The sequence below is a fragment of the Nyctereutes procyonoides genome, unplaced genomic scaffold (assembly GCF_905146905.1).
Source record: "Nyctereutes procyonoides isolate TBG_1078 unplaced genomic scaffold, NYPRO_anot_genome, whole genome shotgun sequence".
Lineage (NCBI taxonomy): Eukaryota > Metazoa > Chordata > Mammalia > Carnivora > Canidae > Nyctereutes > Nyctereutes procyonoides.
Window position 1 is genome coordinate 58518943 of NW_026575146.1, and position 13044 is coordinate 58531986.

The 13044-nt window shown below is 39.0% G+C and overlaps 1 protein-coding gene across 5 annotated transcripts in view; it reads right to left on the reverse strand.

Annotated features, from left to right (window-relative positions):
* The window catches only part of RFX3 (regulatory factor X3), a 288427-nt gene extending 275643 nt beyond the window's left edge, over positions 1 to 12784 (reverse strand). For 2 of the 5 annotated variants that reach the window (XM_055309893.1, XM_055309885.1), the window contains exon 1: positions 12081 to 12208. In XM_055309893.1, coding sequence (XP_055165868.1) covers positions 12081 to 12120 — 40 coding nt within the window. In that variant the 5' untranslated portion in view covers positions 12121 to 12208. Of the gene's footprint in view, positions 1 to 12075; positions 12209 to 12548 lie in introns of those variants that run through there. The other 3 variants (XM_055309886.1, XM_055309892.1, XM_055309890.1) reach the window with 3 other exon arrangements.
* Between the last annotated feature and the right edge of the window lie 260 nt (positions 12785 to 13044).

Consider the following 13044-nt stretch of genomic DNA (forward strand, 5'->3'; position numbering starts at 1 on the left):
GCATTGTTTCAAGTCGACATTGAGTCTTTAAATTTAAATTTTTTCAGAGAAACACAGAATAAGGAAGGATCAAGCTTATTTCAACAAAGTTTCAAATTATAAGGCTGTAAGAACAATAGAAGGTAATAATTGTTAAATACGTGTGTTGGGTACATGGGGGTTCATTATACTGTTCTCTCCACTTCAATGTAAGTTTTAAAAATTCCAAAATAAGGAAGTTTTAAAAGAATACATACATTTATGGTATACAGTTTTCCACTATAAATTGGCTTCCCAAGTATAAACTGCTTTAGATACCAGATAAGCCAATGAAAGCCCTATTGAATATATTAATTTTATATATTTCATATACTATTATTACTTTGTAGTAATAAAATTAACTACAAGGAAACTCCGATGCAACATTATGATTTTCTATATACAACATTAAGTAAAAATTAAACCTCAAGCAATAAGTCAAAGCTACACAGCCTTACTATAAATATTTTCAACAAAATATTATATTTTCAACAAAATACACGCATCTTCTATCAGTCAAAATCACAATCAGGCAAAAACAATGACCGTTCATCCAACAAATTATCTCGCCAACCAAACTTTGATTTATCCACTTTATTTGTATGTCTAATTTAAAATTCTCCACTAATTTCCTCTAACTTCATTTTCAATATTTTCTACTCTTTTTGTCTGCTTTGATTCCCAAATACCATCTCTGTCACTTTTGTAGCCTTCTACAACTTGAAACCTTAAGAAATATGTTCACATGGCTGAGAATATGTAATTTTGGTCTAATACCATATTTCTCTCTTTTCTTTCAAAATACTCCCAAGACCCAATGGAACTCTGAGTCTTCAGGATTCCTAAATTAATCAAAATAGTACTGGCACTAAATACAAATTGATATACATCCTTTAATTCCTCATCCAAAAATAAAGCTAATGGGGAACAACATAGAAATACAAGCTTACAGACAAATGTACCCAATTACCTGATGCCTCTGCTAGCACACTTTTGAATCAAATACTAGAAGTAGCATGAATAGGAGTAATGGTAATAATACTTGATACGTGGAAATTGGCAAACAGGGTTTCTTACACAGCCCCTAAAATGACCCCTCTTTCTCCATATGGCACTAATCATGGTTAATGCTCTCACGTTTTCCAGTTATATGATCCTGCCTCAATTTACCCACATTCTTACCCCATTCCTTCAGATCAAGGTGTTGTTCTGGGCATGAATGTCATCTCTTGGCATTCTTTCTAAAGTTTGTAAACCAAAAAGGTAAACTGGAAACTTTACCTTTACCAAAAAGGTAAACTTCCAAAGCCCACATATAATGAATCACACAAGACTGTGCTGTGGGATTGGGAACTTCCAGACGGCAAAGAAAATTAACAAAAACACAACAGAATAAGAAACTTTTATTATTGAAGAAAGAACCTTTTATTTCAAAGTTTATCAAGGGCAACAGGACTGGAGGTGAGTGAAGTTTCAGGGTCGCTACAATGACCTCCTCTCACCAATACCCTGATCTACATCTCCAGTCCACAGTCGTTTGCATTTCTATCATTAATAAATGCTCGAGCAAGTCTAACCCAATCAAAATATTAAAATGCATCACCTTCCAATTCCAGAAACAAAATCCCACCTCACTTCCAAGCCATATGGCTCTCAAACCTTTGCTGAAATATAAATCCACATCTATTATAGAGCTCTACTCATTCAACATTATTTAAAAGGTTTTAAATTTCAAAACTCGGCAGACTTCTAAAAATAAAGGAACAGATCAAATGTTGATCCAGCAGCATAATATCTTAATCTACTATAATTGGAATGAATTACAATTTTTGTCTTTAACTATAATTAATTCAACTTCAGCATTTATGACCTTTGTTAACTAAAAGTAGCCTCTAAAAATCATCGTGAAGTGTGAAGCACTATTAAAACTTGTTCCCCAAACCAAAGGTCATTCAAAGAACTGAAGTCGAACAGCTCCCTCGATTTTCTTTGCCTCGAGAAAACAGCAATAGTAGTTCCTAATACTGTTACAACATAGGTACAATGCAAAAACTAGTGAGCAAAAGTCGTACTGACAGAAGTCTAAGACACCAAGCAAAACACATTAAAATGACTTTGTCAAGATCTACACACAGAAACATACAGAAAACATAATACATAAGCTAAGTTCTGTTTTTCTTAATAGAGGTACACTCTAAAAATACAAAATGACTTTTTAAACAAAATGTTTTAACGTGTCCTTTAGAACATGCAATATGAGGTTGTTATAAAGCAAAGAATCTAACTTTATCTGGTGTCTGTGTATTAGTTTTTCCTGTTGGGTTTCATTATGGCACATCGAAACACATACTGTACATTTAAGATGGTAAAGGTGATTCTAAGACCACCAGTATAGTATCTTGTCATGTGTTTTCCATTAATGACCTTTACACTGACACTTCATTAAAACTCATCTCCAAGACTGTCATCAGACATAATCAGGTGCCAATCAACAAAAAAGGCTGATGTGACAGATTATACTCTTTGGTTCTTTAAAATGTCAGCCTACACAGGAGGAGGGGGAAGAAAAACCTAGATTCTACTGCAAAAAATACATTCACAAAACAATCTACCAAAGCAAAATATAGAGAGGTGGAACTGAGATGTCATTTCCATTATTTGGCACACAAACTAGACTTTCTCAATACCCCTTTCTTTTATTTCTACCTTTCTTAAAAAAAAAAAAAATACACACACACACACACACACACAACCAAATCACAACACAGGCTCCTTAGAAGGACATTATTGCACACTCACTGATGTACTCAGGGACAGACATATACACATAGAGGCACTCTTTAAGAAAAAAAGGATCACTGATAAATATAAAAGAATAAGACCTTGTCCTCACAAAAGTACATGTAGTCTGTATAACACAACAGCTGGAAAGCAAAGAAAATTGGAAGAAACACTGGATGACCTGAGACACTTGTCCCATGTCCCCAGTTTCCACCTCAAACCCCACTCCCACCAAAACTTCACAGTCCAGGAAAAAGAACTGTGTAAGTATGCAACACACTGCTATTTAACAAAGAGGGCAGGATGATTTCTACATGTATCTCTTCTTCCTGCCTCTCTCCAATAATCTCCCTCACCCACTGCCCCACAACTAAAGCATGGAAGGAAGACACAAGCGACAGCAACAACTTTCTAAAATGGTTTTGCATTATTAAAATAAACTGTCGACTGAGACTAAAGGTGGCCAGATACAGTTTAAGAATGATAGCGATTACATTTGAAACTGTAAAATGCCATCAAGAGTTGGAATCTGGACATGGCTCGGACACTTGAATATGTATAGACAAATCAATAAAAAAAAACAACTGTTCAAAATAGTTTTAAGAGCAACAATAATTACAATCTATTAATCTTTCATACACTTATGAAATTGGTAAAAGAGGTGAGATACAGCAGAACTCATGACTTAGCTTGAACTAATGCAAAATATGCTTCCTTCTGCAGTCTGCAATGCTCTTAAACCTTCAGGCCTAGCTGCCACATTGACATTAAGGTAAAATTTTGTGAAAGGGCATACTTGATCAAAAGACACAATTATTTTTTCTGCCACCAAACCTGAATAAAAAGAATGCTTATTGAAGTATAAACAATATTCGGGGGGGGGGGGGAGGAGGGTGTAGTATCACCAATGGAAAAATAGAAAAGAATACGAGCACAGATGAGGGGAATGCTTCCCAGAGCAGGGCCCCAAAGTAATCCAAAGGCACTTGCCCAGACTCCTTGACAGGACTTTAGTTCTTTTCAAAAGCAGCTGAATAGCATGAAGAGAAGAAAAAGTCAAGGCTATAATAACTGGGGGAGAAATGCTGAAAAATGAGATAAACAGAAACTTGAATTTTATTATGGCTTCTGATAAGAGAGCTCACACTATCCTCTCCTCCCTCCCTCTCTCTCCCTCCATCAAAATGCCTATCCACAGAGTTGGAAAATTATGTCCCATTTTAAATATCTCAATGGTGAGCAACAGGCAGGAGCCCCAACTGTCAGACACTTGTCTGGCACACAGACATAGAGGAGCTGGCTCGGCAGGAGCTCAAGCTGTGAGACTCAGCTCATTCCTATGTGGGTGAGCAAACCAGGGCACTTGGCCACAGCTCCTGGGGGGGGGGGGGGGCACTGAAATGGTGGAACCTTCTGACGCTGCGCCGGAGGTATGACCATTACACAAGACCCAGGCTCTGGGTTTTCCTTCTCTGTTGTTCTGAGCAGAAGAAAGAAGAGGCAAGCAAAATCCCAGCCTCTTGGTCCATCGGTCAAGGAAACACCAATTCCTGGCTCCCTGTTACCATCATGTCTCCCTTTTCCCAGGGCCAATCCTGCCATGGAATCCTCCACTATTAGTGATCAGAGGGCTTGAGAGATCACATAGCCCTGTTTCATTTCACAAATGGAGAAACTGAGATCTGGAGGGCTGAAACAAGCAGACTCAGGTTTTAGAGTTACTGGTACTACAAGTCCCAGAACAGACCTGTGTTCTTACCTCTGTCCCGACCTTTGGCCAGCACTTTTGAACACCCTTTGTTTCTCAGGGTCATCCCCCTCTCTCCTCTCTCCGTCCACATTATTTCTCCCCGCATCTGTCTCCTCTTGCCAGCTGATGCACTTTCATTTTCAGGCTAGCCACCTCACTCTTTTCCTGGGCTCAGCGCCTACTAGCTCTTCCCCATTTCTGCCTCAATAGGAAGAATCAAGAACCTCTGGTAGTCCTAACTGGGCAAAGCAAAGGCAAGCAGTACTGACTGGGTATTATAGCTTCTAACAAAAGTAGTGAGAAAGGAGTATCTAGGGATTAAGAGTCAGCAATGGGCAAACATATGTGATGTGCAAACATAATATTTTGGGGTTAGACTAGAGATTTAAACTAAAGCACTTAGCCAGAGCCCAAGTGCATAGCCAGAACAAGGATGGGAGCCTCCTGAAGCAAAATCATGCTCAGGTTACATCATTAGTGGAACAAGGATATGTATTTGTTCAGGAGGGCAGTCAGATAGAACCTGTAAGAAAATAATGACGGTATAACCTTGCCATCTAAGTCACGTTCCCTGGCTTTTACCCAAAAGTTCCTCTTAAAACGTGTGGGAACATCACTGGAAAAAAAAGCAGCAGAGGAGATGGCTGAGCTGAGTCTGCCTGCTTCATATATTGGGGCTAATTGTCTATAAAACCAATGTAAAAGGAGTAATATAATTACTTAGCAGGAGGAGGGAGGAGGACAGGTAAGATGAGGAAGGCAAGCAGAAAACTTGTGCATTATACAAATGCTTCAGCAAAACAAGATGACACGCAGGATTGAGTCAGCTTTCCACCGGGATGTATAAATCACATCTCCAGTTTGAGAAAGATCAGGACTATCTAATCTAAATCACTCTAAAATGGGGGGGGGGGGGATCAGTCTCAGTCAAAATGCTTAGGAAAAAAGATATATAGCAAATTACTAGATAGCAACATTAGAGACAGCAGAGCAGCCAACTGTTTCTTTAAACATCATTGAGAGCCAAAGAAAGAGCACTAAAGATGACATTTTTCCTCTATAATTTCACATTACGTTTTACCGCACAACATTCTAAGATTACTTTATACCTCAAGACTGGGGTTGGCAAATTATTCCAAAATTACTTATTGCTACAGGTATATAAGTGGTGACCTCACACATTTTTCTACCCTTAGTAAGATAACAATTCCAAGCAGTACGTTATAAAATTGCAGAATAATTCCTCGATGAACTCATCTTTATACAGCTATTTATTGTCATTATATATTAATGACATTTTATATAACTTTATAAGCCTATAAAAAGGGCACAAAATGTTTTCAAATGAATTCATGTATAACCAATGTAAAAAGGAAAATATAAATTGGACAACAAAATGGACAATGGGAATTGTAAGAGTTTATGAAATGTTGCATTATTAGCTCTCAGTCTGAGATCCCTGGACTGGGAGATTTGTCCAAATGCAGTAACAGGATGCCATTATAACAAGGCAGCAGAGTAAAACTAAAAAAGCTTTGGGCTAACATGCTACTAATTCAGTATAATAACAAGACAGGTTATCAAATAATAATCCAAACCTGTGGTTGGCAGCTTCCTGTCTTTGATTTATTTTTAAAGGTGGAAGAGGAGAGAATAGTTATTTACTGAGTGTAGAAAATCTTTCAAAACTTAGGGCCCGCTGAGATGATCAGGAACATGTTAAAAGAACTCTTAGATGGCAAAAAGATTTGAAAAGTATTCCCTTATAGTAAGAATCAACATATGCATTGAGCATATATTCTGTACCAAATACTGAGCAAAGCACATTACATGAATTATCATCAATCTTCACAAAACCCTGTAAGGCAGGCAACAAAGGATCCTACTTTTCAGATGAGAAAACTGAGTTCAATAACTTATACAAGGTCCCTCAGCTAAAAAGATCGTCTGAAATCTACCCTAAAGCCGGTGTTCTTAACCAATACACTTATTCTTATCCCATCACTCCATTTAAAGAACAAAACATATACCTATTTGGTACTCTATATAGATTTCAATTTTAACTGATTTGTTTTCATTAAGTATATCCTGTACCTTGATATAAAATATAAAATTTCAGGGGGCACCTGGGTAGCTCAGTGGCTGAGCGTCTGCCTTTTGGCTCAGGGTGTGATCCCAGAGTCCTGGGATGGAGTCCCACACCAGGCTCCCCATGGGGAGCCTGCTTCTCCCTCTGCCTACGTCTCTGTCTCTCTCTGTGTCTCTCATGATTAAATAAATAAAATCTTAAAAAAAACGAACTATGAAACTTCTGAAACAATCTCATAAAACACACTTTAAAAATCTTACTGGCAGAAACTAACCAGTAAACTCTAAGACTACAATGTAAAAGAAAAATGCCTAACCAATTTTAACAAAACTAGGGTTTAAAAAGTTATTCTCTACGATGTTTCTAATCCTGTGACATTCCAACACATGTCTTATAAAGGTACTTTAAAAAATTTCACATTTTGCTGACTGTAGTTTAATGTGGGATACAGTATAGATAAATCAATCCATAAATCTGTTATCTGGAGAAAAAACTTATATATCTTCCTAAGCTTGAGAAAGACAATGACTACTGCTGGTTCGGTATTTGTCTTTTAGAGTATAAAGTGCTAAAAGAGGTAAGATGCAAAAAGAGCTCAAGAGATTGGATTCAATAGTTGCCCTAAAAAAAAAAAAATCACACTAAACAAATATTCAGATACAGAAAACAGTAACCAACACTTCTAGTTTAAAGTCTATGGCACAGAGTAAGACAAAGAATCTAAAACTTTTCAGATAATGGAGCCAAATTAAATATTCAAATAAGACTACTCCAGCAGCATCAAGTGGGGACTGAATTCTCCAGACAATTCTTAACTATTATTATTGTTGTTGATTTAATTAGCCTGACAACCATTATTACCACTTATATTTTTGAGGTAGTTTTTAAAAAAAACATACTATAAAAGCATATTATGCCATATAAAAATATTTTAAGAACATGCAATATATCAATATGTGCCAACCATACCCAATTCATAGAGTACAGAGCCATACTGCCAAAATAGCATGATTCTCAGGTTAACCTAAATTTTGGAGGCAGAGATTGACATACCTACATAGAAAGATGATCAATGTATATATCTAAAGGACTAATGCTGAGATCCAAACCATGCCAAAGATATCAATCTTGATATTATTTTATGTTGTGCTAATATATATTATACAAGGACAGAGAAAGGCTTTGGTACAAAACTGCCAATTAAGACAGCATATTAAATTTAAACTCAATAGAAATAAGGCTATTATACGCTTGAATGCATATATAATTAAATTTTTTTCTTTAAATAAAAGTTCTAATCAGTTCACATTTTTAGTGATGATAATCTCATGTTGCAAACAGCACAGCACCCTCTGGTGCATCTGTTATAAGATGTATAAAATTCCCACAAAAAAAGGATAGAATCAAAGTAAAAATGAACCTTAGAAATCAATAGGTTGACACTCCTTTATTTACTCCAATACATATTTTTAAACATTAATGCTTAAAAACAATTTTCATTTAAAAAGACCACTAGAAATGTTATAGTAAGGATCGAAGTAGGTTAGGAAAATGTTTTAGTTTGAAAATATTTAAAATGATGAACAAACAAAAACAATACTGGTTTCTAACACTTATCATTCAAATTAAAATAATGCTGTCAAAAATTTCTTTAAAAGGTTAAGTTGTTATGTTAACCAAATTTCACTTTATTTAAATATTCCTTGGCTTTTTGCTTCAAATCATTTTGATTGATTGTATAAAGTGCTCCTAAATACTTTTTCTGGATCAAAGGGAATTTACCACTACTTTTAAGACTTTGTAAGTGTTTTGTGAAAGGATTTGCAACTTTTACAGCTTGAAAACAGAATGATAACCAGAAATAAGTCATGTTAATTAAATTATGAATCTTAATTTGAATAATTCAAACTTCTACTTAAAAAAAAAAAAAAGAACTTCCTAGGAAAATAATTAACTCCAAAAGTATATTTTACTAAGGACAAAAGCAAAGGATGCCACCTGCTTCAGACAGCCCTTTTGTGAACCACTGGAAGTCCCAACACAATGCACTAGAAATGAAAGTGACACCTGTTTAAAGCAGCCATCTGTCCCCTAACAAGCTAGATTTAGTCAAATCCACTTAATCTTGGATTTCCAAAATAGAGGAACACTATGCACCTGTGAACAGAGAGGAATTTAAAATCTTGTTTGTCCATGGCCACTGGGAATCTATACCGAACAGTTAACAACAAATGATTCCATCAGGGAAACTAAGTTGGTTTTTTTAAGTAATTGGATGCAGAGCATTTTTGTCTAATGCTCAGCATAAAAGCAAACACACAAACAACTTGTAGACTCTTTTTAATTTAAAGGTCTACTTCCTTGAAGACTCTTCACAATTTTAAAAGCTTACTTTTGTATTCTCATTTCTTGTAACACAGTCTCACTATACATAACAAGAACAAAGTAACATTCCCATTAGCCTGTTCAGGAAAGATTTTTTTTTTTTTAACTCTTCTCATACACATGATGTTACATTCACCCTTTTAAGGCACACACACACATACACATACACACACACACACACACTCTTTTACACCTTAAAATTTGAACAGCAAAAGCATATTCCACAGTCGGAAATTTAGAGAAAAGCACTCACAACATCAGCTTTCCCAAGAATAAACAATGTTACCAATAAGTAACATCATTTACATAATACACTGAATCTATCTTGACTACTGATTCATTCATTTTTTTAACTGGTAAAACATTTACCACACTGAATTTGTTTAGGATACAAAATATTTGTTTATGGTTAAAACACGTTAAATTTATACTCTATGAACCTTTTGAGTACCTGAGTACAAGATTATCTGAATACTAGATAAATAACGTTATTTTTTAAACTAGGCATAACTACCACATATAACGAAAACACTGTAGAAAGATGCACTTTAGGAATGCATTTTAGTTTACTATATTATGCATGTAAATGTACTACATAAATATGCCTACGCCATTTAATGAAATTCACAGGCAAAAGAATCTCAAAAGACTGAGAAAGGCATTATGACATACAATGAATCACAGATATTTAGCTATTCAAAACAAGTTATAAGTAAACTCCTACTTAATACTTTTCATTTTAAAGCATGGTCACTTTCACAGATTTTAATTAGTCTAAAAGCTGAGAACATAGGTGAATGCCAATACATAATATAGTCCTTCCTAGGAAAAAGATCACAGGATGAAGAAACTAAATGCTAACTAAGTATTCATCCCCGTGTTAAATTTTAAAACTCATCATTATGTTAGTATTTCTGGTGACTATTTACTCAATTCATATAAGTAATGCTGACATATTTGAGCCCAAAGCATTTCTAATGGCAACTTTCATATCACCTCTGTGCTTTTAAAAATGGGTAATAGAATTCAATTTAAGTTCTCCTCTCAAACCAACTTGTGAATGAAAATTCTAAACTACAGAAAACTTGAGATAACTGTAACAAGTAAAATGCCACAAAAAAGTTCTTGGACACTGCAAATAAAAATATTAATCCATAACATTATAGCATGTAATCTACTCAGCTGAAAACCTATTATGAAAGTGGCATAAGGTCTGAAACTGTCTTAAGACAGTAAAACTCCTATTAACTTCAGAGAGAGTTTATAGGACCCAGGAGCTTCACCATCCAAAAGTGTTCAGGCATTTGACACTCATCTGAACAGAAAAAAAAAAAAAAAAAATACAAGTTAGTATTAGGGATTTGCATGGAACCCAGGTTGGGAAATAAATATAAAGAAATCTGAGTGGTCTGAGAAAGATTTCTTCCACCCCCAGTTAAAACAGCAATCACAAGAAAATGAATCAAAAGAGGAAAAGTTTTTTGAAAACCCCAACTCTTATTTTACAAAATATTAGCTTCAATAGCATTACAATTACCCAGCCTGCTCACTGACAATCTCAAGAATAATGAATACTGTCACATTATTCGCAGGCTGCTCTGTTAGGTAAATCAATACGTGTTTGCTGTGAGAAAGAAGACTGTTTAAATACGTATTTTAAAATTCCAAATTGGAAACTTCAATATGTGCAAATAGCACGTTATATCTGTTTTAGCACACATTCATTATCAAACTCTTTACCAATAATCTACTAATTAAACGTTAGGCTGAAAAACGAACAAATTCACAGGATCTGTAAAATTGGGTTACCTCTAGCCAAGAGCCCTACTACTTGAGTACTGATAAGTATTCAAATCTAGAGAGAAAAATGGATTTTTAAAAGACAGACTTGAAAGGAGGAAAAAAAAAAAGTTCTCTCTCCTCAGCAGGTTTAAGTGACTGTCCAAAGAAAACTCGAAAGTAAACAAAAAAGAATATGTTAAGTACACACATGCCTGGATCTTAACAACCACAAAGAAAGTGAAATATACACACGTTTCAAGTTGAGAAGCTTCATACATTCTTTATGAACAACTTGACTTCAATTTCAACTCTCAAAGGAAAAGGAACAGAGAAGATGAAGGAGGAGGAGGAGGAGGGAAAGGGAAAAAAAAAAAAAAAAACTCTTTAAAGTCTTAACAACTGTCACAAAATAACATTGTACACTGAGTTCTCACAAAGCTTCCTTAGGTCCTTTCCCTGTTTTCTCACACACAGAGTCTCCTAACCACAATGAAAATTGTTAACACTCCACAGTGGGGAAGGAGGCTCATCAAAGTGAAATGGAACCTCACTACTACCCCTCCCATCTGCACATGAAAGATAAAGCACTGTCAATAACTACTAACCCAAGTATCACAGATGCCCTGCATCTGGTTTAAATCACAAGCACACACGCGCCGCGCGCGCACACACACACACACACCCCAAAAAAGAGAGAAAGACAGAAGAGAGACTTGTTTAAAAAAAAAAAAAAAATCTCTTTGCCAGTGCAGCAAAGAGCCCAGCGCAGGCAGAGGCCCCTGGTTTCAATGTGTGTGCAAGGGGTGTGGGGGGGGGGGGAGGAGAGAAAGGGGGGGACGAGGAGGGAAGAGTGCTGAATGGATATTAAGACTGTTTGCAGCACAAAGAAAACACAGTTTTAAAAGAAAAGAAAAAAAAAAAAACAGAAACCGTGCAGCTGATGATGGCCAAAAAGCAGGGGAGCCCCTTTGAGCACCAGGCAAAGAGGGGCAACAAGGAAGAAAATAGGCGGTGGGGGGAAAAAAGTTCACCGTTGTACGAGGATAAAAATAACAAAACCCCTCACAAGGCCCCACAAGTGAGCAACAACAACAACAACAACAACAAAACACCACCACCTCCTGGGGCCCCCCCTGCGCCGCCCCCCCTCCGCTCCCCCGGCCGCCCCCGACACCCGCTGCTATTTCGGTTTGGGGAGAAGCAGGAAACCAGCAGCTTCGGAAAAGAAGGAAATTAAAAGGAAGAAAGCAAGCCAGGCTGGCCGCTTCACCTGACCCTCCTCCTCGGAGGCAGACCTAGGGGAGAGCTCCCCCATCGGCGGCGGGGACGCGTGGCTCCCTCTCCCGCTCGGCTCGCAGCCCCCGGCGCTCCCGCTCCATCCCTGAAGCGCGGCGGCCGCCCAGGGCCGCCGGGGCGGCGCGGCGCCCACACCCCCGAGCCCGCCGCGGCGCGCTCGGTCCATTGTAAACACGCCGGGGCTCCGAGCTCCGAGCTCCGAGCCCCTCGGCGGCGGCGGCGGCGGCGGCGGCGGCGGCGGCGGCGGCGGCGGCGGCGGCGCGGCGGCGGCGCGGCGGCGGCGGCGGCGGCGGCCCCGGTGTCAGGAGTGAGACCCCCGCACAGCCACGCTCGGCTCGCGCACACGGACACACACACACACACACACACACACGCACACGCACGGACACACGCGTCCACACGCCGCCACACGCTCCCACACACAGGTAGAGACCGAAGAATATTCACCTTGGCTGTGGATTATTGTGGTGTTGTTGGTGGGTGATGGAGATGGTGGTGGTGGGGAGGAGGAGGAGGAAGAGGAGGAGGAGGAGGAGAGGAGTAGTTGTTGTTGATGGGTAACAGTCGCCAGGACTACGGTGACTATGGCGCTTGATTCACAAGGCAACGGTTGCTATAACTCACAAAAGAGAGAGAGAGAGGGAGAGAGAGAGGGAGCGAGAGGGAGAGGGAGACACTCGCACGGGGAGGGGTGGGGAGGGAAGAGGGGAGGAGGCGGGCCCGGCGAGCCGCCGGAAGGGGCGGGCTCAGCACCGTGACGGACAGCCCCGGGCCTCGGCCGGCGCAGCGGAGGGGGGGCCGAGGGGGGGGCCGAGGGGGGGCCGAGGGGGGGGCCGTGGGGGGGCACGGGGAGTGCGAGGCGGGGTTCCGAGGAAGGACGCCGACGAGCTGCGCGCAGGCCGGCCGGGGGCCGAGTCACCCCAGAGTCCCCTCGGAGGGACGC